This window comes from Zootoca vivipara, chromosome 5, assembly GCF_963506605.1.
Source record: "Zootoca vivipara chromosome 5, rZooViv1.1, whole genome shotgun sequence".
In the NCBI taxonomy this organism is placed as follows: domain Eukaryota; kingdom Metazoa; phylum Chordata; class Lepidosauria; order Squamata; family Lacertidae; genus Zootoca; species Zootoca vivipara.
In genome coordinates this window covers 92,169,606-92,196,773 of record NC_083280.1, presented here as the reverse complement: position 1 = coordinate 92,196,773, position 27,168 = coordinate 92,169,606, and the positions used below count along the sequence as shown (strand labels likewise).

General features: G+C 43.9%; 1 protein-coding gene across 2 annotated transcripts in view; it reads right to left on the bottom strand.

Moving 5' to 3' along the window:
• Window positions 1–27,168, bottom strand: part of SEMA3D (semaphorin 3D) — a 172,165-nt gene that overhangs the window by 16,726 nt on the left and 128,271 nt on the right. Inside the window, exons 12-17 of one of the 2 annotated variants that reach the window (XM_035137527.2) lie at window positions 18,346–18,568; window positions 14,100–14,188; window positions 11,338–11,379; window positions 9,411–9,568; window positions 8,604–8,668; window positions 5,371–5,510 (exon numbers count right to left, since the gene is read on the bottom strand). In XM_035137527.2, coding sequence (XP_034993418.1) covers window positions 5,371–5,510; window positions 8,604–8,668; window positions 9,411–9,568; window positions 11,338–11,379; window positions 14,100–14,188; window positions 18,346–18,568 — 717 coding nt within the window. The other variant, XM_035137529.2, reaches the window with a different exon arrangement.

Genomic DNA, 27,168 nt, shown 5'->3' with positions numbered 1-27,168 from the left:
TGAGGCTCCAGTACTTTGGCCACCTCATGAGAAGAGAAGACTCCCAAGACTCCCTGGAAAAGACCCTGATGTTGGGAAAAATTGAGGGCACAAAGAGAAGGGGACGACAGAGGACGAGATGGTTGGACTGTGTTCTTGAAGCTACGAACATGAGTCTGACCAAACTGTGGGAGGCAGTGGAAGACAGGAGTGCCTGGTGTGCTCTGGTCCATGGGGTCACAAAGACTCGGACATGACCAAACAACAATGTTAGAATAATTACAAAGGACTAAAATACCATTTATTTTAACTGCCTTCTTCAGTCCAAATTGGAGAGTCATATTTAAGTATTCTGGACAGAAAGCCTCAAAGCAGTGAAGAAAGAAATTAACAGAGGATGCAAAACTGCGCCTACAATCAGGCTAGGTCAATGCCACTTGCCCTTTGTGGATGGTGTGCTTTGAAAGCTCCCATCATTACAAACCACAGCAGCTCTTCCACTGTTAAAATATTGCACCTGTCTGTGAGGAGAGAGTGGCTTCAAAGGCTGCTTTCCTTCATTAATCAGCAAAAGCACTGGAGGTAAAATAAAGGCTACAAGCAGGTTAAATGCAATGTGGAAACAAAAAGCAAGCATTCATTTTTTTTTTTGTTGGGGCAAACGGAGAATTATTTTTGGAAAACACTGTTGCTTTCATCTCTTAGGCCATTCTGAAACTCACCCTATATTTTGAGGTCAAAAGTAGGTAGCTCTGCTGGTAATAACATTAATACGCATCATTTCTAAATCACTCAGAGTTTTCAAGCCCCTCATCCAACAATCTCAGGAATGCTTGTCTTCTAGCACTTCTAGCACTAGCACTTCTTAATATAACCAATCAAATTTAACAATGCAGTGTGAAAGTTTTTCGAGTTACGCAGAACAGTTTTTGAGTTACACAAGGAACAAAAAAAAATGAAAAGGGAGAAAATATATTTATATTTTTATTAATATTTATATATTTATGTCATTTGGTCTCTTGTTTCGGTACCAAACACATTTATAAAATTAATCTCTAGCTTTCCTGATAGACAAACACATTTTTTTTCCTGTCTGCCACAAAACATACCTGAGAGTTCAGTTAGCTTACTGCTGGAGATGGAATAGAATAACTGTTGGGTTTGTTTTTTGTATTTCCAAAGGGAAATACAATGCCTTCTAATTAAGGGATACTTTTTTCCATAAAAGCTCTGGGGTTGCCGTTGAAGACTCTATGGAGGCTGCAGCTAGTGCACAATGTGGCTGCTAGGCTGGCAAGTTGGGCAACCTGATTGGATCATGTGCAACTGGTCCGAAAGCACGACATTGGCTGCCAGGGAGCTGCTGGGCCTAATTCAAGGTAAAACATGCAAAACTCTAAAAGTACCTAAATGAATGCCTTTAGCATTGGTGGTGCCCAATTGGCATTGACTCATGACAAGGCCTTTTCAGTGGTAGTTCCCCATTTGAAAACAGTCCTGTTTATCTGGGCACTTAGTGGCTGGAGGATACTGTTCCTGGCAACCGTGAGATTGTGGTATGAAAGAATGTTTATGACTGTAACTCTTTCTAGAATATTTTAACTGATTTTAGAATACTTTAATTAAAAAAAATTGTGGATGAGTTTTGACACTTTGGGCTCCTTCGAGGGGAAGGGGAGGATATAAACTCAATTAATTAGGCCTACAAGGACTATCCATTACTACCCTGAAATAATCTGTTGATAGGCCTCAACACTGTGTCCTTGCTCATAGAATTTTTTGCATACATTGAGGTGTTTTCCCAAAGGACCCGTGGCACCAGTTGTAGACTACCATGATTTCATGTGACTACCGTACGAGTTCTCGCTGCTCCAATTCCTATGTTTCCACATGGAGGTTGCACTGGCAGAGTACGCCCAATGTATTGGAAATGTTCTCTAGTTAGTTTGCTATTGTGAACAGCGCTGTCACCAGATGTGTATCGGCCACTCATAACTCTTGTAGTGCAAATTCCAGATGCTGTTTCAATCCTTGGAAACTAGGAATGTTGGCACAGACAGCGCCACACCATTCACCCCAACCAGGAAACAGCCAAGAAGATGGAATACTGGCCTAGAGGAATTGCCAGTCACATCTAATGCATCCATTTTGTTCTTGTGATCCATGACTATTTCCACAAAATGTTCTCATTGAGTTTTCTGCTCAAGACAATAATAAATAAGGAGCCTCAGAAATGGTAACTAACAAAATCCAGGAGGTGAGGTCATTACCAAGTGAAACATCCTTTTGCATACATGGGCATCCATCCATCCATGTTTTTGAAAAGTCCTGCCAAGATCCCACCATCATGCCACTTTTCCCAGCTGTGAATTTTACTAACTGTTTAGCAAGCGCAGGGCTGAACTCACCATTACTGAACTCTGCAATTGCGGTTGCCAACTAGACTTTACTGCCGCTGCCCACTCCAAACAACATAAAACAGACACATGAAAAAATAGATTACTGATGGAGCAGGTGAAGAAAAACTTCTTCTGACTCAGTTCCATCTGGCCAACTGTAAACATGAAGGAATGGAAGGAGTAACAGGAACTCGCAGTTGTCATTTGAAGAAAACGGTTTGTCACATATCCTGGAAATACACACGGCAGTTTGGCAAAGCAAGAGTTCCATGGGATTCTTCATTGAGGCCAATCAAATGCAAGGGGGGGGGGGGCTCAGATATTATATATTCACAAGAGGCCCCTTTGAAGAAACGAATAAAAAAATCAGAGCTTCTTCTTTTCTTTTCTTTTTTGGCCCTACCCATCATGTGTGCAGAATAACTTAATGAGGAATAAATACAGTCATAGCGCTACTGTCGTATCCCTCCGGATACGTAAACTTCGGGTTGCGAACGTGGCAAACCCAGAAGTGTATACTCCATGGTTTCGCTGCACGCGCATGCGCAGAAACGCTCTATCGTGCCGTGTGCATGCGCAGAAGTGGCGCCTCCGGATACGGACTTTTCAGGTTGCGGACGGACCCCCGAAATGAATTAGGTTCGTATCTGGAGGGTCCACTGTAAATAGAAGAGCATAAGATGCATTATAGCTTTATCATCATCATCATCATCCTTTTATTTGTATGCTGCCTTTCCATAGTTAAAACAATGTTCAAGGCAGCTTACAACATGACAAGATTTACATAAATACCAACATAACAGAAGTCATAAACAATAAATAAAACACATCAAAAAGTACACAACAAAAGAAAAAAAACCAATTTCCACCTAAATCATAAAATCTAAAACTAAGAATACAGCATTATGAACAAATAATATCACAGATGTTATTAAGATTAATTCATCTCTGTCACCTCTCCCTCAACCTACATAGTTCCTGTGATAAGTCAGTGACTAACTTTCAAACCACAGGAACAAACACGGCCTTCATTCAACAACACTAGAATGAGAGTGCCAAGCAACTGACTCTTGACCCTTTAAAAAAATGTTCAGACTGCAGGGAGCTGGACTCCCACTGGCGACAGAATGACCTGGTGACAGCTCCGGGACCAGCAGAGATCCTGTTCTCTCCCCACACCCTGTTCTGACTGGAAGTGGGATTCCAAAGCATGACCTGAAAGGTGAAGACCAGGGAGGCATCCTGCTGGGCCAAATGCCTGGATTTTGCCCTCTCCTTCCCCTCAGGAAACGGTATTGCATGTCACCGTGAACAACACATGACCCTTCTGTTTCTGGAGTGACATTTACAAGATCCGCTGAAACATCACAGCAGCTATTACAGCACTTCACTTGGTAGTATCCTGGGCACAATGTGCAAAAAGGTGGCATCATCATCATCCTGAAATATGGTAGCCTTTAAGATGATTTATTTTTTAAAAAGGAGCATGGTTACAAAAGGAGGGGAAAGTGTATGTGAGAGAGAAAGGGATGAAGAAAGACTGAAAGCAAGAAAAGTTGTTAAATAAATGGGAAGGAACTGTGACTTTACGAAGAGTAAGGCTGAGTTGGACAGTGTTCTCGAAGCTACGAACATGAGTTTGACCAAACTGCGGGAGGCAGTGCAAGGCAGGAGTGCCTGGTGTGCTCTGGTCCAAGGGGTCACGAAGAGTCGGACACGACTAAACGACTAAACAACAACGAGAAAGGCTGAGTACCATACATTTAAAGCACATTTAAAGCACATGACTTCCCTAAAGAATCTCAGGGCTTATCCACATCTATGTTTGCTCCTCTGTTTCCTCCCAGGAAACCTGTGCTCAGTCGGAACAAATGGCAACAGAGTTTATTTTATGGAATTATTAAATGCATACACACATACATTTTCAGTTGTAAGCCACCCAGAGTGGCTGGGGAAATTATTATTATTATTATTATTATTATTATTATTATTATTATTATTATTATATACACACGAGCACACAAATGCATGATTCAGGGTCTAAAGGTACACCTTCCATCATGTTCCATCATAACTTCTAAGATCATCCAAGAACTTCACCTGGCACATTATTATTATCCCCCCCCCCCTACTGTAAAACAAAGCAAAACAAAACCCTTTGGTGAACGTTTTGCCCCAAAGATCCCCCAAAGTCTGCCTCTGCATGTTTTCCGAAACATGAAAATTTTTGTATTTTGATAGGTTTACAGTAGGCAAGGACCTGATTTTATGAATACGGAATACATGCTTTATGTTATGGGATGGGCTTAGTGATGTTCAATTCTCGAGAATAATCTTTGGGAGAATATTGTCAAGAACATTCTCCAAAAGATTATTCTCGAGAATTTAACATCACCAAATGTTATGCTCATTGCGTAAAAAGTAAGCCAGGTTCCAACTGCTCAGAGTTTCATAAGCTCCCCAGAGACCAGCAGTGAAAGCCACAGGGGAATCAAAAGCCTTTCTTTCAGCTTCTGTTGTTTATCTACGCTCATCTCTTGAGAGGTTAATTGTCTGTGCTTCTCCCCCTCCCAACCCCTGGGGAAAATGAGCTTCCAGAGGAGATGTATGCACAGATAAACAATGAATGGAGAAAGGTGGTCACCATCTCTGTGACCATTTTCAGTCATCTCTGCATGATTTGTTTGAACATGACTTGTATGTGGTTCCTGTGATGAGCCCAGCATTTAGCCTGGATGGAAGAATTGAAGTGTGTGTGAACATTACAGTGAATATCCAAAACTCCATGCGTAATGTTAAAAGGAAGGCTGCTAATTGCACAGGGATTGTCTTCTCGGCCTTGATATTCCATTGTGATATTATTGGAGCATTCCCAAGTATGTGAGCTGAGGCAAGGGAGACTCTATTTGTTCGTTCTATTAACCCCTGCCTTTGACCATGGAGTTAGCAGTTTTCCAGAGGGAAGAGACATTCTTAATGATCGCAAACGTACCTCTTCCTCGTGATCTTCTCCAGAGCGTTGAATGAACCACCTGATGGAAGCTTGCTGGGACTTTGGAATACATTCTAGGAACGTCGAATTGAATTCGATGCCAAAAATCACCTTTTCATCAGTGGTTTCATGACTAATGCCTGGAACGCAAACATGGTACAGGAGATTAACCCTGCCCCGATTTCTTAAAGTGAAGGGAAAACATAGCTGATGCAGAACAGATGCTTAGAGCAGCGCATGGACTGTGAAGGGAAACAAGAGGCACCTCAGGTTTAGCACCACACACTATGGTTCAACCTGGTGCAAGCAGTTTATAACAGTGCCATTTAAGGCTGAATTGGTCATTTCCTCTCAATTAAACCACTGATGGAATCAGAATCTGATCTATAGCCTTTCTGAGAGGAATTCTTCTTCTCTATTTAATGAGACTGGGAACCCTGAGGAGGATACAGTGATCTTGCTGGCCGGCAGCTAGCTCTAGGAAGAGGGTTAACAGAAGGACTGCTACAGACTTCCTTAGTGGCAAAGTGGAACCTGAACTCTAAATTTGCTCCACCACTGAAAAGTAAGCATTTGAGGCACCCATCCCAGAACTAAGTTCCTCCCCTGGGAGAAATCTTAGACTTTCTGAAGCAGCTCACAAATAATAAGTGCACTTCTTAACAAACATAACTAGCAAAGATAACTAATAAATAAATGCAAATGTTTTTTCAGCTTAAGCCATTCAAGGTTGCCTGGAGGAGGAACAGACTATAAATCTATAAACACAGACCAGGAGTGTCTGGCAGAACTCTCTGAAGTGATATATGATTCAACAACAATCCTTAGGTGGAAGAGGGACTCAGGGCCAGAATCTCTCTGTGTGTTTTTCTGCTCGGGGTGTGAATGCACACAGTCAGGAAACTGGAGAGTGATTGGAACCAACCTTGAGCTCCACTTGACCTGAATCACAGGATATAGCAATGGATACGCTAAACTAAAATGTCTTTTGGGATATCTCCCTGCTACCATTGTGGTGGAAGAAGCCCACCCTGGGCACAAAGCTTGACAAGCCTTGTCTTTATCTTCCACCCTGTTCTTCCTTCAAGAACTCCCCATGGTCACATGGTGTTGTAAGACTCTGAGTTTGTACAGGAGGATGTTAACAAAGCCAGATGTTCTGCTTCAGACTTCCATTAACAGTCAGGAGCAAAGTTGCCAGAAGCATTTCTCTGTTAGGGATATTTCAGGTACACGGCTGAGTAAGGCTAGAGAACAGTTGCCTTCTTCATCCTGATTCCATCCCTCCAGCCACAGGGAGCAGGCAAACTAAGCGTGGGTAGGAAAAAATAAAATCCTACTGGGAGGCAGATTGTGTTCAATGCTCTGCTTGCATACATTCATAAATAAACACAAATATTGCAAAATGCCACGGGCTTCCTGTGGCATCCTTCCAAATGAAACCAAACTTGCTTAAATACTTTTTGCCTGGACCTTCTCCCCATTTGGGAAGATGAGGAAGGAGTAAAAACCTGCTTCCTAGATGTCTCCCACTGAGGCAGATTAGAGAGCTGTACCTGCACATGGGCTTCCATCTAAGCCAAGTTTCTGGGCAAAGGCCAAGGTGAAAAGAACAGGCCCACATACAGCCATGAACACGACCTGTACCATGCAGATCAGAAGACATTAAATATGGCTCTTATATGAGGAGTTCCATTCCCACAGTCCATAACTGCACGGTGCTTTATTTTGTGTCAACTCCTATCAGTCTACAGGACAAAGTCAACTGGCTCATTCCAGAAAGAGAACTTTCTTGACCTTGTGGTCACTGCTTACACTCTCAAAGTGGCAGCACAGAAAGCTGAAGCCCTCATTCACCCTGTTTCTACTCGGGTCCATTTGATGGCCCTTTAATTTTAGTTTACAGCAGAGCTGTAACTGAAATAACAGAGGAGCAATTGAAAACAGTTGCTCTTCCTGGATCAAATAATACACCAAATGTGTGTTCAGGGCAGGGGACCCTATTGTTCTGTTTAAGAAAGGAAACCAAAATACCCTGTTGAACATTTAAAATGTTACGTTACGTTGTCACAGAAATGTCATCTTAACCACAAGACCAGTTGCCAGGGGAGCAAGCCAGACTGCTTGCCAAGCCCATCAATGTCCATAGTGGAGGGAGACAGTAGGCCGTTGTTAAGAAGAGGATTGTTTAATTATCAAGGAAGAATTAGAAGAAGGCCTGGATAGCTCGATAGCTGGAACTAAGATGCTAGATCTTTGACAAAAAGTTGCTTGTGGAAATAAGCCAAGGGAATGGGAAAAAAGTGTGCTTCCTCGTTTTTCCTTGGGGGAATTCTGCTTATTTGGCTCACTTGCCTAAGCCGACCTCCTGCGTTGCTCTTGGAAAGCTGTTGTGTTCCTCTCACATTCAGTTATAGTACTTACATAGACACCAGTTAACTCTTCCACGGCCATCATCTCCAGAACTATTCCTTTCTTTGTGTTTCTTGAAGGGTTGCAGAGAGTCCAACTAGCTCATTGTTAGTTCAGGTATACAGCAAGAACCAGCCAACCGGACCTGCTATTCTTTTTTTGGGGGGGGCATATTTGCCCCAAGTTGCTTCCCAGATTTCCACAGACTTCCCTGTTCACTATTTCTACTCCTGGTGAAGGCATAACAATGGAATACAGGCGACTCTCAACCTACACAGCATAAAGCCAAAATTGTCTCTAGTCAGAACACATTGGGTTCATTGGCAGGTGGGATTACAAAAAGTCTTCTCCCCCCCCCCAAGACACCTGCCCCCTTTCTATTTTTTGTGTGAATGAGTTAAAGCATGCCTAGTGCAAGTTACTTGTATTGAGTTCTCTGCCTGCAAGGATATTCTCTCCTTTTTCTGTATTTCTGAATTGCCTCCAGGTTGCATCACTTCACAAGGAGGAGCGCATCTATGGACCCCGGTTTTGCCAACAGCAAGCTCACTATAGCCCTAGGCTAACTCTCAAGAGGCTTGCTCGGTCTATTAGCACTTGAAGTCTGAGGGTGCTGCTTATGGATCTGCTTGTGCATCCATCTACCAATGAGTGCCAGCCAGAGGTTGTTTCCAATACTCTAATTCAGTCCTTGAATTGAAGAAGTAAATGCATTTTGGTCTACACAAGAGTCACCACAGCCTGGCTACACTTCTGGTATCTGAACACATCTTCATAGGCCCCTCACCTATCTTTTTGGAGACAAAGATGCAGATACTTACTATCTTCCGTATCCCCACACTGGGTAGCTGGGTCTCCATATTTGACGTCTTGCCTCCTTGCACGCCTGGAAAAATCAAGGTTGTCGTGAGTTTGTGAAATTATGCCTGCTGTTCTTTGGATGTGGGGTGGAGCTTAAGGGAAGTTGCACATTAATGTTCCTCACTTGCAGAAAGTAACATCAGATTACATATAAGAATAAGGCATCACTTATATTATAGTCACAGTCAACTTTCCTTGGGGTACTCCAAGCCTGGCAGAAATACAAAAGTGGGTGGATGGGGGAAAGCCTGTGGGAGAAGGAAACCTGGAAAACATTCCAATGAGAACTGTGTGTGTGCTACTGAATCCTGACCCACTTTGGTGGTGTGGGGTGAGGAATACCCAGAAATCTGGGGCAGGGGGAAGAGAAAATGGAATGGAATGGAGCTCCTGGAATCCCAAAGAGCAGCATCCCACACAGCAAAAGCTTGTTTCAGGTCCCAGATGTATTGCCTGATGCCAGGTTGAACACAACACCTTTTAATGGCTGTGCACTGAGTGAGGTCTGTTAATTGCAACTGGTCTACTCTGAGTGAAGCTTAGTTGACCCTACCCAGGTTACCTGTACATGAACTAGCAAAGCAGATGGTGACAGAGGATCCTGGTGTCCTCCATCACTAATGCCAGCCTTGAATTCATCCCTTAGAGCCCAGAGCTTCACAGGTTAACCCAGCAGTTTGGGAAGGAGTAGCTCTGCATTAAATCATGGGGGTCACATATGAAGCTGCTCTTAGATGCTCGGTCAAGACAGGAATGATATCACTCACCTTTTAGATGTTGGTGTGTATCTGGAGCATGAATTTCCATCCCAAGCACAATAGGGGTCTCTGGCAAGGCAACAGTCTGCACAAGCCTTGCCATATGTGTGACATCTGTGTAGCGAGAGCTGAGCCAATCCATGTCTGGAACCAATGTACAATTGTTGCTGAAAATCAGGCAAAGCAAATGAATTAGAAGCGTTCTTCAAGAAACCTCTTTTTTCTTTTGGCCTTGATTTCCTTCTTAGCAATTTTTCATTTAAAATTTTCTATTTTTCTACAATCCTTACAAATTTATACAACAAATGCAATTTATGTTCTGGTAATCAGTGAACAAACTCTGTTTGTCCAAGTAATCTCTCTGTGCAGTTAATCTCCAAGATTTTAGAGCAGGGCCTGTTTAGTTGTCTTTCCTCAGCCAGTCTGATATAGATGGCAATCATCGCTTCTCCAAAGAAGTTGCAAGAACAATCTGAGCTGAAACCAACCCAAGTACACATAACATTGCCAGTCTTTTTACACTGGCATCAAGTCCACATCAAAGATCCAGGGCAGGTAGCATAATGAAAACTGTACAAAAGTTCTAAAACACCCACTAGTATTAAATTCCATAATTCCATTCACAGAGAGATGTGAGCTATGAAGCTGACTACAATACTAGCTTAAAACCAGAGCTGTGCCAAAAAAAAACCCCTTCCTTAAAAAATCAAAACAAAAACCCCTTCAATTAATAAGTGAAATTGCATCTGGAAATTATCAGACTGGAGCAAAAATTTCTCATGGGTGGGAATGTGGGGTTTTGTTGTGGTTACTTTACTTTTGAGATGGCTAAGGGGCATTTGTGAGTGTTGTTTCATTCATTCTAAAAATCATTTCTCTAGTGGTCTTCACTCTGCCGCCTTCCTGGGTCTGCAAGCTTTGTGAACACCCATGACGTCCTTCGCTACGCTCAGAGATGCCTACCGCCTGCCTGACAGCTGTTCGTTGTCATTTTTTAAAAAAGGGAAGGCCTTTTACTTTGAAAGGAATCACTGCATGAAAGCTACATGTATTGAAAGTTTTTTTTAAGTAACAACAACAACAACAACAACAACAACAACAACAACAACAACAACAGGGTGGGCGCCACCACCTAGAAGGCCCTCTGCCTGGTTCCCAGTAACCTCGCTTCTCTCAGGGAGGGAATTGCCAGAAGGCCCTCGGAGCTGGACCTCAGTGTCCGGGTTGAATGATGGGGGTGGAGATGCTCCTTCAGGTATACAGGGCTGAGGGCATTTAGGGAACGTTAAGGGAAGGAACAAAGACTCCTCTTAAGAGCAAAACCCCTGAGCTCATACCAGTCTCTGGCAATTGGTGACTAGTCTCCTTCTCAGCTTCCCTCCCTTCAATTTAAGGCCAGGGGAAGATGGCATGTGACAACTCGTCACATGGGGCTTTTTCAGATCAGTAAGTGTGGCCATCAGCCTTATCTACTTTACAACAATAGAACAAGATCAACACTACACCCACCCATATTCTGAATGTGCCCTGCAAATGAGGCAGAAAATTTGAAACTTATTTAACAAGGAAGAAAACACTTGGGAAATTGGAATAAAGGTTTGGTACAATCCAATGTACAGTATTTAAAATAGATCTTTGCCTGAGAAACCTAAAGAAATGGGATTTTTCCCCCATGAGCTCTATCAATATGGACTTTTCATAGATACAGGAATGTATTTCAGAACAAAATAAGTATTCTGGTATCAAATGTGAGTGGTTACAGAAGACAGACTAGGGTATGACTTTTTTTGTATGCTTCAAGAAAAGGAAAGAAATGGAAATATTAGGATAGAAAATGTTTAGATGCCCTCTTTGAAAAACACTGGTATAGTTATCTCCAGTAATGTACTAGAATACAAGCAATTAGTAGGTGCTAAAACTGCTAATTATAAATTACCTGCTTTGGTGACATCTCCATAGTTAAGATGGGTGAGGGATGCTGAAAAGGAAATGAAAAAAAAAAACACCAATGAAAATCCATTTTCCACTTAGATTGAAGACTAGGCTTATCAAATATTTGTCACTCCACCAAGCAGGAGGCCAGTAGCCAAAATCCCTTGCAATTTTACGCAAGCCTTTGAAATAGTACTTCCCTAGAAACCAAAATATTCTGAGACTTTCAACCTGGGATGAATTCACCTGTGACAGGAATGGAAACTCATTTGTCTTCCCCAAGAAGAAAACATTTCTGGAAGTGCGTCCATTTTCCAAGTGTGTTAGTCACCCACTAGACTTTGAGACTCAGTGGGGATTTGGAGCTGTGTTTCCGCGTCTTAAATCCAACACGCTAAGCATCACACCTTCCTAGCTCTAACATAGCCGCTGCAATGGATCAACCACAGCGGTGAAGGCCAACCTTCCTGGCAAATGTGCCCAAAGAGAAGAATATGAGCAGGGCTCCCTTGAACACTACGTGATTCATACTGTACACAGCCCTCAGGGTCCTTCTGATCCGCTGAGGGAAAGCAGACAGGAATATACTGCTGGAAAGACAGGAAAGAATGACACACTTTCCACATCCTTTTCTTCTCCTGTCCGGGAGTGCCAAAAATTTCAACTGTCTTTGGCACCCATCTCACAGGTTGTCCACACATAAAGAGGGTGGGCATCCATACAGAGTGTTTCAGAATGGCCGGATTCACTTGGCTGACCCCTGTCAGTCACAGGGGTCATGGGCTGATTTTGGCCTCACACAGTCAGTACCTTACCTTCCAAGTCCCAGACTGCAGAATCCGGGACCGGCAGCCGTGTGACACCGGAAGTTGCATCGATGTAACTTCCGGTGTCACTTTGCCCTTCTATGGGCACCAAAAATGGCCACCGCTGACACCAGAAGTCGCGTCTACGCACTTCCGGTCATGCGTAGATGCAACTTTTGAAACCGGTGGTGGCCATTTTTTGTGCCCATAGAAGGGCAAATCAGAAAGGAAAAAAAATGGCCTCCGGCAGGAGAAAATAACGGAGAAAAACGGGAGATGAAGTGATACGGGGGACCACCGAGAAAAGGTAAGTAAAAACGGGGTTTTCCCAGGGAAAACGGGGTACTTGGCAGCTATGGTCAGTACGCGTGTGAGCCCCTAATGTATTTGTCAATTTTATGGTTTTCATTTTTCATATTTTATGGTACTTGTAAACTGCTTAGATTTTTCCTTTCAAAATGTTAAGCAGTATGTAAGTTAAATAAACAAATACAGTGGCACCTCGACTTACGAACGACTCGACAACCGAATTTTTCGACTTACGAATGGGGCAAATGGCCACACACTTACGAATGTCTCGACATCCGAAAGGAAACCGTGGCGGTTTTAGATACGGATTTTTCGACTTACGAATTTTTCCATTTCCAATGCATTCCTATCAGAAATCACGTTTCCAATGGCGCTTTTCGACTTACGAATTTTTCGACCTATGAAGGTGCCTTCGGAATGGATTAAATTCGTAAGTTGAGGCACCACTGTACATGGAAATAAATAAGTGAGCCAGCAATGAGATAAATTTCATGTGCTACATCCTAACTTACTATAAAGAGGCATTTTCCCTATGTACTGTTAAATGGAAGTGGGCAGGATAGCCTGAGTAGACAGACTTTTTGGTACGAGTCTTGCATCTCTCCATCACCTGCTCATTATTTGTCTCAATTGCATCTTGGTCTTCCTTCAAAGGATCGTTCTCTATTCCAGCAACAATCCCATGGAGCAGATTGGGGCGAGGGACTGTGAAATGTTCCTGATCAGTCAAGGAGCTTCACAACTGGGCCATAACTTGAGGTTCTCCTGACCAAGAATCTCAATGGAAGGGTTGCCAGCTGAGCCCATGAGGGGCTTCCATGGAAAGCAACTGGGTGGCATGAGATGTCAAACACTAGAACCCATACTCTGCCCATGATGCTAGACCTGATGCAGCCACTCTTCAGGGCTTGTGACTGCTGCCTTGTGTTGAATGGGGCCAGGGAAAGGAGTAACTATTCCCTCAGGGAAAACTATATAGATGACTGAAGATGAGGCTGAAGGCAAGAAAGCATCCACCACCTGCAAACTCGTCACAAGGGCTGGCTCTTGGAAACCCCAACATCCAGTTACATCATTCTGGTGTGGCTTCTTAAACATGTAAATAAACTACAGTCCCTTCTCCCTTTCTATTTTTTTTTTTGCCCGCATGAAAAAAAGAAGAAGAAGAAGTGCATTTATAACATGGAGGAACATCTGCTGAGCTAATAGCCCTGTTTGGTATTAAATCTGATATGGCGCCTTTCCCTTTGACGTGATCTCGCAAGTATGCAGCAAATTGGTACATGCTCGGAAATTCCTGATTACTTGGCAGCCTGTTGAGCACTCTTGGTATTTTCAGAGTGATATTTACAGTTGGCCTCCATGGCAGCAAAAAGACGACATTTGGAGATTGAAAACAAAAAGTATTCCACCTCTGTAATCAAGGTACCAAGTGCACAGGGAGAGATTTACCTGGAGAAAATACTGTTTTCCACAGACATGTAAGGTAAGGGCATCAAGGGTGATTTCAAAGCCACCAGACCATTGCAGGAAAGCCAAAGGTTGGACCTAAAGACGACTTTCTAAGAATCATGGCATATGAAGAACATCTAATTCCATCATAGTTAGAAACTGCTATTTGGGGTGTGTGCCTTTTCCTTCCTCATCTTACCTTGAATACCTGCAGCTCTTCCAGGACCACTTCCTCCATGTCTCGCTTCTCCTTGGTTATACTCAGAACTTTCAGTACTGTTCCTACATCTGCAAGAAAGGGACACAGCTGAAAATCAGTGGCCATTTTTGGATTTTACATTAAAGTTTTCCATCTTCTTTAGACATGGCACCTAACCGAGTGCAGGCCCTCTGCACTGGATTCTCTCTCTCCTCATTTTTTTTTTTAGGCAGACACACATTATGATGCCATTGCTCCATGAATATCCCCAGTGCATTTTTCTTTTTTAAAAAAATGTTTAGGGTTACTCTCAATTTCCTACTCATATTGAAATACTGCCCCTCAATTAGGCCAGACTTAGATTCACAAAATGTTTAGGGGTATGTGTACCCCTGCGTCCCCCCAGAAAAAAAGCACAAAATCTCTCATTCTCTTTGCTATATGACTCTGCCACTGACTAGGAAACAAGAAATGTACATCTTCCTAAATGCCAAGGATGGAGACAGAGAACTTGATATGGAATTGCCATTTCCTGCAGGAGCCCCATGCCAATGATCATGTTTAATTGACCACCCTTAAATAGTCACAAGCTCTTGTACAGGGGTCCCCAGACTTACCGCGCAGGGCAGGGGAGGGCAGGGGAGTGTGCGCGCAGCGGGCCGGAGGGCGGGGGAGTGCGCGCCCGTGCGCATGCGCACACGGTCGGGAAAAAATCGTCGAAAATCGCTTGTGCGCATGCGTATGGGCCTCCCCCGACCCGGAAGTGCATCGGAAATGACCTCTTCTGGGTCGGGAGAGGCCCATACGCATGCGCACAAAGGATTTTCGGCGATTTTTTGCCGATTTTGAAGATCGCTGCCGCGCCGCGCGCCGTAAGAGCGGGCGGCGGCAGCGGGCGGTGGGGGTCGCCGCGGGCCGGATTGGGAGGCCGATTGGGCCGCATCCGGCCCGGGGGCCGTAGTTTGGGGAACCCCTGCTCTTGTAGCACATCCAATGTAGAAAAAAACTGTATCTGGAATCCATGATAATTTCACCACGGAGCATCTATACAAGGTGTGTGTTTGAATAAATTTATCCAAGTCAAATTCATGGAATCATGAAGTCATTGGTTTAGCCTTTGGAAAACAATTCTTCATTGGTTTTATTTTTCCAGCTTTGAAATAAGGGCAGTGAACTATGACCTTAAACTACAAGAGTGTTGTAGCGTTGAGTACAAACAGAGAAGCAGTTGATTTAGTTCAGGTCTCACCAGATCTCATGTCTTGGAACTATTTAGTAGCTCTGAGCATGCACAAAGAATCTTCCCTGAGCACTGAGTTACCACAGCCACACGCTCTGCATTGTGAAGCATTAAGCAAACAAACAGCAAAGCCAATGCCATTGCAATCAATTGTCCTGCATTATTTCCAAAAGGGGGGGAAAAACCCCTTCTCATTTTGTTCTACTCCAAGGCTACACATGGGACATGCATATGGCAGTGATTAAACAAACAAAAGATCCTGGAATTGAGTGACTGGAAAACAAGGCTGGAAAAAGTCTCAGTGAGCTGAATCATTTATTGCAAGATGTTTAAAATACTGCAGAATCTTCTCTTTTGACTAAACTAACTTTCCCCACAATCTTACTTATGGTAGGTAAACAGAAAAAGAGACTGAAAAATGCAATCCAATACACAGAAATAAGCAAACAGTGCAGTCTGCTTTTAGTATGACTTTGTAAAAAGGCAGGTTTTGAATTTGTAAAAAATAAATAAATAACAATGTCATGCTTCCCTTAGGAAGCTCAATTTTCAACAATTTAGATTCTGCAGGCAGCACTCTTCTGTCTGCTGAAATTCTGGACTGCCATCTACTGACGACATGTTGTGCTATGACCTGCAAAAAAACCCTATTACAATGAAGAGCAACACTGAATAATGATAGCTTTTTCACACGTTGGCCTGGTGCAGACATGATGCTTTCAGCCATCATTAACACTAACCATGGCTGGTTGCCTTAACCCTGATTAAGGTCCCAAAGGTACAATGGTACATTGGTTTAGCTTCCTGAGCAAAGTCCTGCCCATGAAAAAGATATATCAGGATATAGCAACATGACCTGTTTTTATCATTTTGCAAGCAAAGAAAGGGCTAGGAAAGGGGGGAAACTGACAATCACAAGGATTAACCATGTGTAATGCAAACAATGGTTTGCAAACCCACTTCAGGCCTCAATTTCACATCCTGGTTGGTGCCCAGGCCTTAACCATGGCTAAAGAAAAGAAAATCATGGTTCAGCATTTGGACCGCAGAGAGTTGCTGCTCTGCGGCGTTGCAACAAGCAGACATGTGGAAGCACTCAGCAGGGCCGTGAACAGGCTTCAAATGTAGGGATCGACCTTGCACTTATCTGCAGGTAGGCACCTCTTCCAAATGCCTTGGCATTTCTGCAGGGGCAGAGGAAGGGGCGCAGTGGGTGCGGTCCGCCCCGGGTGTCACCACTGAGGGGGTTGACAAAATGCTGGGCGCCTGAACCATACGTCTCTCCAGGGAGAGAGGCAGTGTCTTGGGTGTGTTTAGCCCCTGTGCTGCCCAAATGGTCCGCCCGCTGCCTCCCCCCACCCCCCGTTGTAGGGCAGCGGAGTGGGAGGCGGCAGGCAGACCCCGGGGGCCCCACAGTGCGCCCTGCCCCTATGGGCACCCAAGCAGCTTCCTCCGCCACTGCATTTCTGCCTGTCACCAGAAGGAGCTGATTTACCCTCACAGTAGACACTCTAGAACCTTTCCAGTGAGACAACTGGATCTTCAGTGAGGGTTTTCGCATGACAACTGTCAGAGGGTTGTTGTGGCTACTCTAGAGTAACTCCACCTGAGTCCAGTTTGTCTTCAAATAAGTTTATTGTGCTATCTATTTACAGTGTAGACAGCTTAAAAACACGAACTCTCATCCCGAATCAGAATCCGGCAATGGCGTACGTCTGTTCCTACGCCAGCAAAGTAGTCTGGGCACCCCAAAACGCCGCCCCCTTGACCTCATTTCTGGTGCCGGAAGGAGCGATGCCCTTTCAGTTTCCTCCCTCAGCAGTCGGTTCCCTGGCTCTGCAGTATCCCCAAGCATCTGCCTGCATCCCTCCGCCTCCGAGCTTTCCCATTGTTCCTCACTCTGATTTCTCTCCCCCTCCGAGTCTTTTCCTCTGGCTGCTTCAGAACCACTGGTGCTCTCTGTACTTGATGAGGTGGGTGTTAGGGTGATGGGGGCTGGCTACCTGTAGGGAGTCCCCCTTACAACAACTGTATCTCCGACTCCAAACCTGCTTCAGGCATTTTTCAGTTGCAGCCATCCTTATTATGAGACCAGTGCCGGATTTACGTATAAGCTGAACAAGCTACAGCATAGGGCCCCACTCTCTTGGGCCCCCCCAAAAAAAATTAAAGGAAAAACAAAAAAACTGGATGTACATTTCCAAAATATAAGATAAAAAACAAATAAAATAAAACCTACATACAGCAACAGTGCTTTGTGTTGTGTAGGTTCATGAATTACCATACAGCATATATTCAACACAAAAAACAGCAAAAAATTGTTGTTGACAAAGGACAGCTGGACATATAAAGGACCCCATAACCTCCAGTAGTTTAGGGCCTCCTCAAACCTATATCCGGCCCTGTATGAGATGGTGCACAGCCAATGGAATGGGTCATCAATCTGACTAAGGCACATAAAGGTAAAGGGTAAAGGGACCCCTGAGCATTAGGTCCAGTCGTGACCAACTCTGGGGTTGCACGCTCATCTCGCATTATTGGCCGAGGTAGCTGGCGTATAGCTTCCAGGTCATGTGGCCAGCATGACAAAGCCACTTCTGGCAAACCAGAGCAGCACATGGAAACGCCGTTTACCTTCCCGCCAGAGCGGTTCCTATTTATCTACTTGCATTGTGATGTGCTTTCGAACTGCTAGGTTGGCAGGAGCTGGGACCAAGCAACGGGAGCTCACCGCGTCACAGGGATTCGAACCGCCGACCTTCTGATCAGCAAGCCCTAGGCTCAGTGGTTTAGCCCACAGTGCCACCAAAGAGCAAATGTTCTTGCTCCAGGGTTAAGAAAGGAGGGCAAAGTCTTTCGCAATCCCAAGGCAATCCCCAGACAATGATCCATATGCGCAACTGTGTTCCATGTGTGTGTGTGGAATACACGTAAAAGGTCATTTTGCAGGAAGATGAAAGTCTCTATGGGAAACAAAGGAGCCAACGGTACGCATTTTAATCTTACCTGTCCCTAAGAACATGACATCATACTGGCCATCTTCAGCCATGACACGATCCACCACAATCTGGGTCAGTCTGTAGTCCACATTGATTTGAGAAAACACCGGCGCTCCAGTGACTGGGTAGACTGATTTGTACATCACCGGGTGGCGCTTTATGAAGCTAATGACATCGTCAGGAAAATCTCTGGTGGACTTGATGGACGGGTCGTATGTTTTGCTGGGGCACTGCACAACGAAGACAACAAGAGAAAAGCGGTGAGGTTCTTCTTCTTTGCCTGCCCTGTAGACTTTGAAATTTCTGTTTGCCTGGTTGCCCATTGCGAGTAAAAAAAAAAAAATCACCTTTGGGCAACCAGGGGGAGGAACTTTGCAAAAATCAGTCCCTCTGTATAAGCCATGGATCTTCAGCTATTGGGTCAGGACCCACAATAGGATAAAGACAGTCTAGGACAGGGGTGGCCAACTTTGAAGAATCTGCGATCTACTCACAGAGTTAAAAACTGACAGTGATCTACCACCTTTGGAGGGGGGGTTCAGGTCAAAGTTGAAAGCTTTTTTTAGGGAGGAGGAAAGCCCCCCTTTTAAAGGGTTTAGGTCAAAGTTGTTGAGATTTTTTTAGGAAGGAGGAAGACCCATTTTTTAGGGGTTCTGGTCAGAGTTGTTGAGCTTTTCTGAGGCGGGAGGAAAGCCCTGTTTTGGGGGGTTGAAGGGCTAAAATGTTGAGCATTTTTAAAGGGAGCCAAAGTTGTTGAGCTTCTTTGGGGGGAGCCAGTGATCTACCAGTGATCTACCACAGACATCCAGTGATCTACTGGTAGATCACGATCTACCTGTTGGACATACCTGGTCTAGGAGAAACAGAAAAAGATAGACAGAATAGAAAAGAAGGGATTAGGGGGGGGGAGACAGAGTGTTGGAACAATGTGAATGATCCATTCAGATCCCCCCCCCCCCGAAGTTTTGCCAGCACTTCAAGAATACTTTGGTACTGAAGGTAGAATTTTTTAGGATTTGAGTGTTCAAACACAACCCATGTAAAATGCAATCCCATGCCTATCTACTTAGACTTAAGTCCCACTGAGTTCAGCGGGGATTGCTCAAAGCTAAGCGTATATGGATTGCATTTGGTCAAGACAGATGTTCAACATACTTATTAGCTGTATTTCCCCCCAATAGTTAATAGACACTGCCCCCTTGAGGCTACTCAGGAAAAGTAGTAATGTTCCGAGGAAGTGGAAACCCGGTCTGCGAAAGCTTTTGCTGCAATAAATCTGTTAGTCTTTAAGGTGCCAGAAGACAGTTGCCTTTGCAGCAACAAAAGAGGAACATATTAAAACAAAATTAAAACATATGCAGACACATTGCAATAAGTCTTGTTTGTTATTCAGGCTCCCGAGTGACATAAAATTGGTTTACAGTAGAAGCGGTCTAGCAGAAATTATGACAATATGTACAGTAAAATATAATGCTAAAGTGGGCAGGGGGGAGGGTTGTAGCCATCATATTAAAAAACGATGAATTAATTTACTTATATTTCTTTTGGCCACAGACCATCATCATCGTAATAATGTAGCATTGTAGCAAATTATATTAAAAAGCAGCTGCTTAGAGAAAAAACGAGTGCAACACTGCTATAATCAAATTTACAGCTGAACACATGAAAACTGGAAAAGGCATGGAAGGGAAGGGCAGCGGCTATGAGCTACTTTTCCATGGCGCTTTCTGATCTCCGTTCCCAAGAAGATTGCCATTTTTTTTTTGCAGGCACCACATAGGTTTATCTTATCAATAACCAGCACTGGTTAAACCTGCAAAGATGGATTATCTACTCACTTTTAAATGGTGTTATATATGTGCAGGGGGGCATTCAACGTTTCCGTTTAGATCAAGAATAAAATTAAAATCTAGAGGTTGGTCACTGTGAGAACAGGATGCTGACTAGATGGGTCGTGGGCCTGATCCAGCAGTTGCTCTTCTTGTGTTCTTACGCGATTTTATACACAGAGACTATCGAGGGGAAGGAGCAATGCATTCTAGGATTGCCAGATAAAGCACTTACAGTCCGGCAACACAAGAAGCCCATATTGGGTAGAGGGCTTGACAACAGTCACTTGCGCTCCAGAAGAATAAATTAAAACTGAATGAGGTCATATATGTTCATGGTCCCATTTCAAACATGTTCAACAAGGCTGAAAGACTGTCTCATGCCCCATGTGCTAATGGGATAAAGGGGCAGCAGGGATTTTGTGTGGGGTTCCCTGAGTAAACATATTTTTATTTTTAATATTATTCACAATCCAAAAGTGTAGTAGCAAGGCATTACCTCATGCCACAAAGAAAGTGAACAAGCAATAAATAATAAGAAAAGGAAACGGCATGGTTCCCCTGAATATAAGTACATTTTACACTATAGAATGCTTGGGCTCACATGATACCACGAAAGGAGGACTTGATTTACGCATGAAATTAACTGAGTGTTTTGCTATGCAGCTCTGGGGAACAGAGGAGAGAGCTCTCCAACATCCCACAATATGCATACCACAACCAGAGCTTCTTCTCCATCCGGCTGATGAGTACTATCTCTTTAAATAATCACTACAGCAAAAACGATGGGCCATAAGGCTGAAACTATTTATCTGTGGTCTCAGTGGAGCTGCATGTTTCCAGAATCTGAGCTGTAATCTTTTCATACTAACAAGATAATTCCCAAATTTCCTGCCAGGTGGAGCTACAACATAATCTGTGAAAGAGGAGCTGCCCCTATCTAGCAAACAGACAATTTTATAATGTGTTTAAGATGCTTCTTTTAAGTTTGCAGGCTCGCTCTGTGACACAGACCTTTTAAACAGAGAGAAAGAGGTAATTGTCTCTCAGCACATTCTTCCAATACCAAATATGCCATTTGGCAGAGAGCTCCAACTTAAACTTTGTTAGGGCTTTGGACGAACTTCAGCACTTAAGATCTGGCGCTGCTCAGAGAGCATTATGCATGCTGGATATGAAGCCAGGAACTGGACCAAATCTTCCCAGTTATTTGTGTCCGTTTTTTAATACCCAGCTGACAGCAAGAGTTGCCTGGAGGCACTTAGGTAATTCTATGGCAGCATGCCACTTCTCTAAGTACAAGCAGGGATTCAGTGCTTGATAGGTCAGAAAACTATCTCTGATAGGATCGGGAAACGGAATAAATTTCATCAGCGGCAGCTAGTATCTGTCAGATAACATTTACAGTCACCTCATCTTTGAAATTCAACAACTATCCATTTCATTGGGGGAGAACTAAGATGAACTAGGAGGCCTGGGCTGGCTTGGACAACGTTCTTACCAGTTATTTGGGATGGGCACAAGTACGTACCTTCTCCCTCTGCCCACACAGAGCAGATGGGCATCAATTGAAATTCACAACGGTCGAAATTGTGCAACTGAATCTATTTGTGCTTTCGATCTACATGGGTTGGGCTTTTTAATATATTAGCTTATATACATGTTACACCCATACATTGAGAGGAGAACACTTTCAGTGACCCATGGGGCCCAACCATTCTCCAACAGGAAAAACATCCAAAGTAGCCCATAACGAAAGGTCATTGAGAGCCAGGATTTGAACCCAAACTCTAATTCTAAACAACAACAACAATTTTATTATTTATACCTTGGCCCTCTGACTGGGTTGCCCCAGCCACTCTGGGCTGCTTCCAACACATCTAAAAACATAATAAAACATTAAAAGCTTCCCAATTAACAGCTTTCAGATGTCTTTTAAAAGTAAGATAGTTGCTTATTTCCTTGACATCAGATGGGAGGGCATTCCACAGGCTGGGTGCCACTACCAAGAAGGCCCTCTGCCTGGTTCCCTGTAGCTTCACTTCTCACGGTGAGGGAACCACCAGAAGGTCCTTGGAACTGGACCTCAGTGTCCAGGCTGAGCGATGGGGGTGGAGACGCTCTTTAAGATATACAAGTATACAGCTATACTTCAAAATAATAAATGAAATGGATTTTCATATTAGTTTTAGAACTGAAGTGTGAGACTCCTAAGCTGAAGCCCAACGTTCAGTTATGTTATAGGGTAGCCAATATGGCTTAGGCAATGCCTCCCAAGAGACCACCAGCAGAATCGACATAAATACAGACTGAGGAATATAGTACACACCACTACAGACTGGTTTTGAACTTCCTAGTTGGAAGCATAATAATTACACATGGGTTCCACCCATAGCCCACCCTGATCATATTTTTGTTTCATGGCGATTTCTATGGAGAGAGACCATTTTATTTTTATTTTCCAGAGTACTAGCTTATTCATTCAGCTGAGGTTACCAGCAAAACAGCATGGCTGTTCCCCTCCCTTTGAACTTGGTAAAGTTTTGGAATTGACCCTGCAATGTAAACACACTCAAGTATGAAAAGTGGGGCTATTATGTCAAAATAGAATCTTCTGTAAACAGACACATGCTTCTCGCTTCTTGATTCAGGGAAGGGAAAACGGGACAGATCTGTATATTTTTTTTAACATTTAACTAACCCCAAAACAAAATTCACAATCTGAAATGTCCCTCCCCACCATTGCACATTGCTACCTGAAAACTCTTCAGTCTCCTTAAAGGAAATAATAATAATAACCACCACCATTTAGAACACTTAATATAGTAATTAATGTTACAATGGATATAATCATAACAGTAATTGATAAAATTGAGATTCCTGCATTGAAGAGGGTTGGACTAGATGACCCCTAGGGACACCTTTCCACTCTAAAATTCTATTAATCTATGAACATAAGTGTGGGGTGTTTACAATGCAGTCAAACCTACAATTGATGCTTTGCTAGAAAGGCACATGAGCACATGATGGGAGCTGAAGCTCACAGAGTTTTCCTGTAAGTTTTCTAGAGAGGACTCTGTGAGAGACACTCCCACTGTGCCCTGACAGCTGAAGGGCATAGCTCTTACCTGCCTGGGTACATCCTCTCTCTTCCTTCTCTTCCTCTTCATCTCATCACCAAGACAGAAATGTGAAGGACATATGCATGTCTGAGCTCCAATGCTCAGACACCATGGACCTAAGTATGTCTTTATAACTGAATTCAGATAACTGAATTATCATTTTAAGCCTGCCTGAAGAAAGCTACTGTATCTGTTACTCTTCAACAAGTATTCTGGGTGAGTAAATGTTATTTTTACCCTTTACAGGACTGTTTGTGTGATTATTGTCTTTGGGGAGGGGGGGGTGGATACCAGGAGAATCTAGTCTGCCTGAAAGCATTCTGGATTACTTGAATGAAAAGGGATGGACTCTGCTGAACTCACAAACATGAGGAAGGAAGGATAATATCAAATAATAATAATAATAATAATAATAATAATAATAATAATAATAATTTATTATTTATACCCCGCCCATCTGGCTGGGCTTCCCCTGCCACTCTGGGCGGCTTCCAACATTAAAATACATCAAATATCACAGATTAAAAACTTCCCTAAACAAGGCTGCCTTTAGGTATTTTCTAAATGTCAGGTAGTTGTTTATCTCTCTGACCTCTGATGCGAGGGCGTTCCACAGGGTGGGTGCCACTACCGAAAAGGCCCTCTGCCTGGTTCCCTGTAGCTTTGCTTCTCGCAGTGAGGGAACCGCCAGAAGGCCCTCGGCGCCGGACCTTAAATATGTCCTCTCCTAGCATCTACTGGTATCCACATCCCTACAGTAAGAAGGACCTTCTGGATCAAGCCAATGGCCTTTCTCATCCAGCATCCTGTTCTCATAGTGGCCAACCAGATTGAGCTAGGACTCGAGCTAGCCAGACCCAAACCACTCGGGATTCCAAGAAACAGTTATTAGGAGACATGTTGTCTGGTAGCACATATTACAAAATGGATGCAAACCCAGCATCTTCAGCAACATTCATTACCTGCTGGAGCAACTGGGTGAAAGTATGGAAGGGAAGCAGTTTATTGGCATTGTGCGTCCTGGGTTGGGCAACCTGCACCCCTTTAGATATTGCTGGGCTCCCACTTTCAGCAGCCCCAGGCAGTATTGCCAGGGATTAGGGGCAACCACTCCTTGAACTACACATTTAACTTCTGGAGACTTGCGAGGCAGAGATGAAACTTGAAGACCAGTCGTGTGCATGTGTGGACCCCCGGAACATTTCTCCAAAGCAGATACCAGAAAATAGAGGCTGCCACTGGTGAATACGGACTGTAGGAGAGGTCTTTGGACCAGGATCAGGAAAATGTAACTGCTGGGAACAATTGTGCTGTTATAGTTGGCAAGGCCGATCCTTTCAACAGCCATCTCTTGACAGTCGCACAGTTCGTCCAGAGCAAAGGAATGAAATGTGGAATATCTTTCTTCTCCACCCAAGGAACTGCTGACTTTCCAGTTGCTAAGTGCCAGCTGCTGAAACCAATTCTGTCCACCCAGAAGAGACTGAATGACCCTTTCTGATGTCTTTGGGTGGTGCAGAAGAAGGTGGCCAGAACGCAAGTGAACAAGGCTGCCTTTCAGCAGACTCTGAGTTCATAGCCTTCCAAATGTCAGGGGCAAATGCGGGAGTCTCCTCCCAGTCCCTGGTGGGCTTTAGTGTGCATCCAAAATGCCAAATGTTGACCTCAGAGGAGAACAGGGAAGCTTGCCTAGTACTATGACCATCAACTATGATGAACCGCAGGAAGGAGAAGGGGCAGAGGAACACAAGAGCAGCCCTGCAGATGAACCCAAGCTACATCTAGTCCAGTATTTAGCTTCCAACAGATGCCACCTGGAAGTCCGAAAGAAGTATGTGAAAGCAAAACCCTCCCCTTCCTGTCTGCTTCCCAGCAGCAAATTCAGAGGGGTAAGGTCTCTGAAGCTGGAAGTTTCATTTTAGTGCATACCCACGGACAGACGTATCTTCCAAAAAAACGTATAACCCCTTTACAAGCCACATCCCCTTGGGAGATCAAACTCCTTAACTATGGTTCTAGATTCAGGTAGGTAGCCATGTTGGTCTGATGCAGTTGAAATATATTTTAAAAATTGTCCAGTAGCACCTTAAGAGACCAACTAAGTTTCTTCTGGGTATAAGCTTTCGCGTGCATGCACACTTCTTCAAATACACTGAAACGTAGAGCCATGGAAGGCACCCCATTGAGCCGCAAGACTAGAATCCTTAACTATGGGTTTGTGGAGATGTCTTTTCTCTCACCTGTCCATAAACTACTGTCCATCCATTTGGATGGGTCAGGGCTGGTATGATGCTGGAGAGAGGGCAGCACCAGCTGTGCTGTGGCAACAAACAATTCTGGGCTGCATCAATAGGAGTATAGCATCTAGATCAAGGGAAGTAATAGTACCACTGTATTCTGCTCTGGTCAGACCTCACCTAGAGTACTGTGTCCAGTTCTGGGCACCACAGTTCAAGAAGGATACTGACAAGCTGGAACGTGTCCAGAGGAGGGCAACCAAAATGGTCAAAGGCCTGGAAACAATGCCTTACGAGGAACGGCTTAGGGAGCTGGGTATGTTTAGCCTGGAGAAGAGAAGGTTAACGGGTGATATGATAGCCATGTTCAAATATATAAAAGGATGTCATATAGAGGAGGGAGAAAGGTTATTTTCTGCTGCTCCAGAGAAGCGGACACAGAGCAATGGATTCAAACTTCAAGAAAGAAGATTCCACCTAAACATTAGGAAGAACTTCCTGACAGTAAGAGCTGTTCGACAGTGGAATTTGCTGCCAAGAAGTGTGGTGGAGTCTCCCTCTTTGGAGGTCTTTAAGCAGAGGCTTGACAGGCATATGTCAAGAATGCTTTGATGGTGTTTCCTGCTTGACAGGGGGTTGGACTGGATGGCCCTTGTGGTCTCTACCAACTCTATGATTCTATGATTCAAACAGAAGGCTGTCTGCCACTAGAAAGAGCAGAAGCTGCAGAGAGGCATTCTGGGAAGTTGATATGATGGGAAGTTGAGATGATGGCAGCTGAAGCCACAACAGCTGATACTTCTCTTCAGAGAGCTGAGATGTAGGTGATTTGGCTATGTAATATGCACAATATTGAAATGCTTTTTTAAAACGTGTGTGTGTGTGTGTGTGTGTGTGTGATGACAAAATGTGGCTTATTCTGCCTCTGAGCACCTTCTGCCCTTCACAAAGCACTGGCTGGCTGGGCTTCACAAACGGCATCAGGAGTTCTTGCCTCGATGGAAGTCTCCGGAGGTCACACCTGATGCTATGGTGGTATCCCACACCACAGGCAAATATTTTACCATCTTGGCATTCCAAACTCCACCCACAGTTTCACCACTGCTGAAAAGACATTAGGGGTGTGTGTTTGTCACCACTAATTGCTTCAAATCAACCTCTAATTATGCGCTGGCATAAAACCAGATGTGCTCTGAGCACAAACCATTTCTAACCACCAGAGATCACCACCTGTACATTTGAAATATGTCCCTTGACAATCTTAAGCTAGTTTGAGTTCGGACTTGCCCATAGATTGAACCGAAGAAGCTTCCGCCTGAAACCATTTTGTCTTGACAGAGAATGAAGCTTTTCTGTGATCGGAACCTAGAAAAAGTCGTGCAAGCTCTCAAAATGTGACCTTCACAGATGCTCCTTCTCAAATTCCTTTTTTTTTCCCCCATACAGGCACAATTTTTTCATAAAGGCGCAAACGCTATTAGTTACAAGCTGAAAGTGAAGCCTGGCAAAGCAGAAATCAACAGATGTGAAAGTTTGAAGAACGGTATATAGTCCAGATATTGCAAGTCAGGTGAAGACTTATGCAGTTATCTAAGGGACAAGTCCCTTCAGATGTTATAGTCCTCACACGGAGACCGTCCAA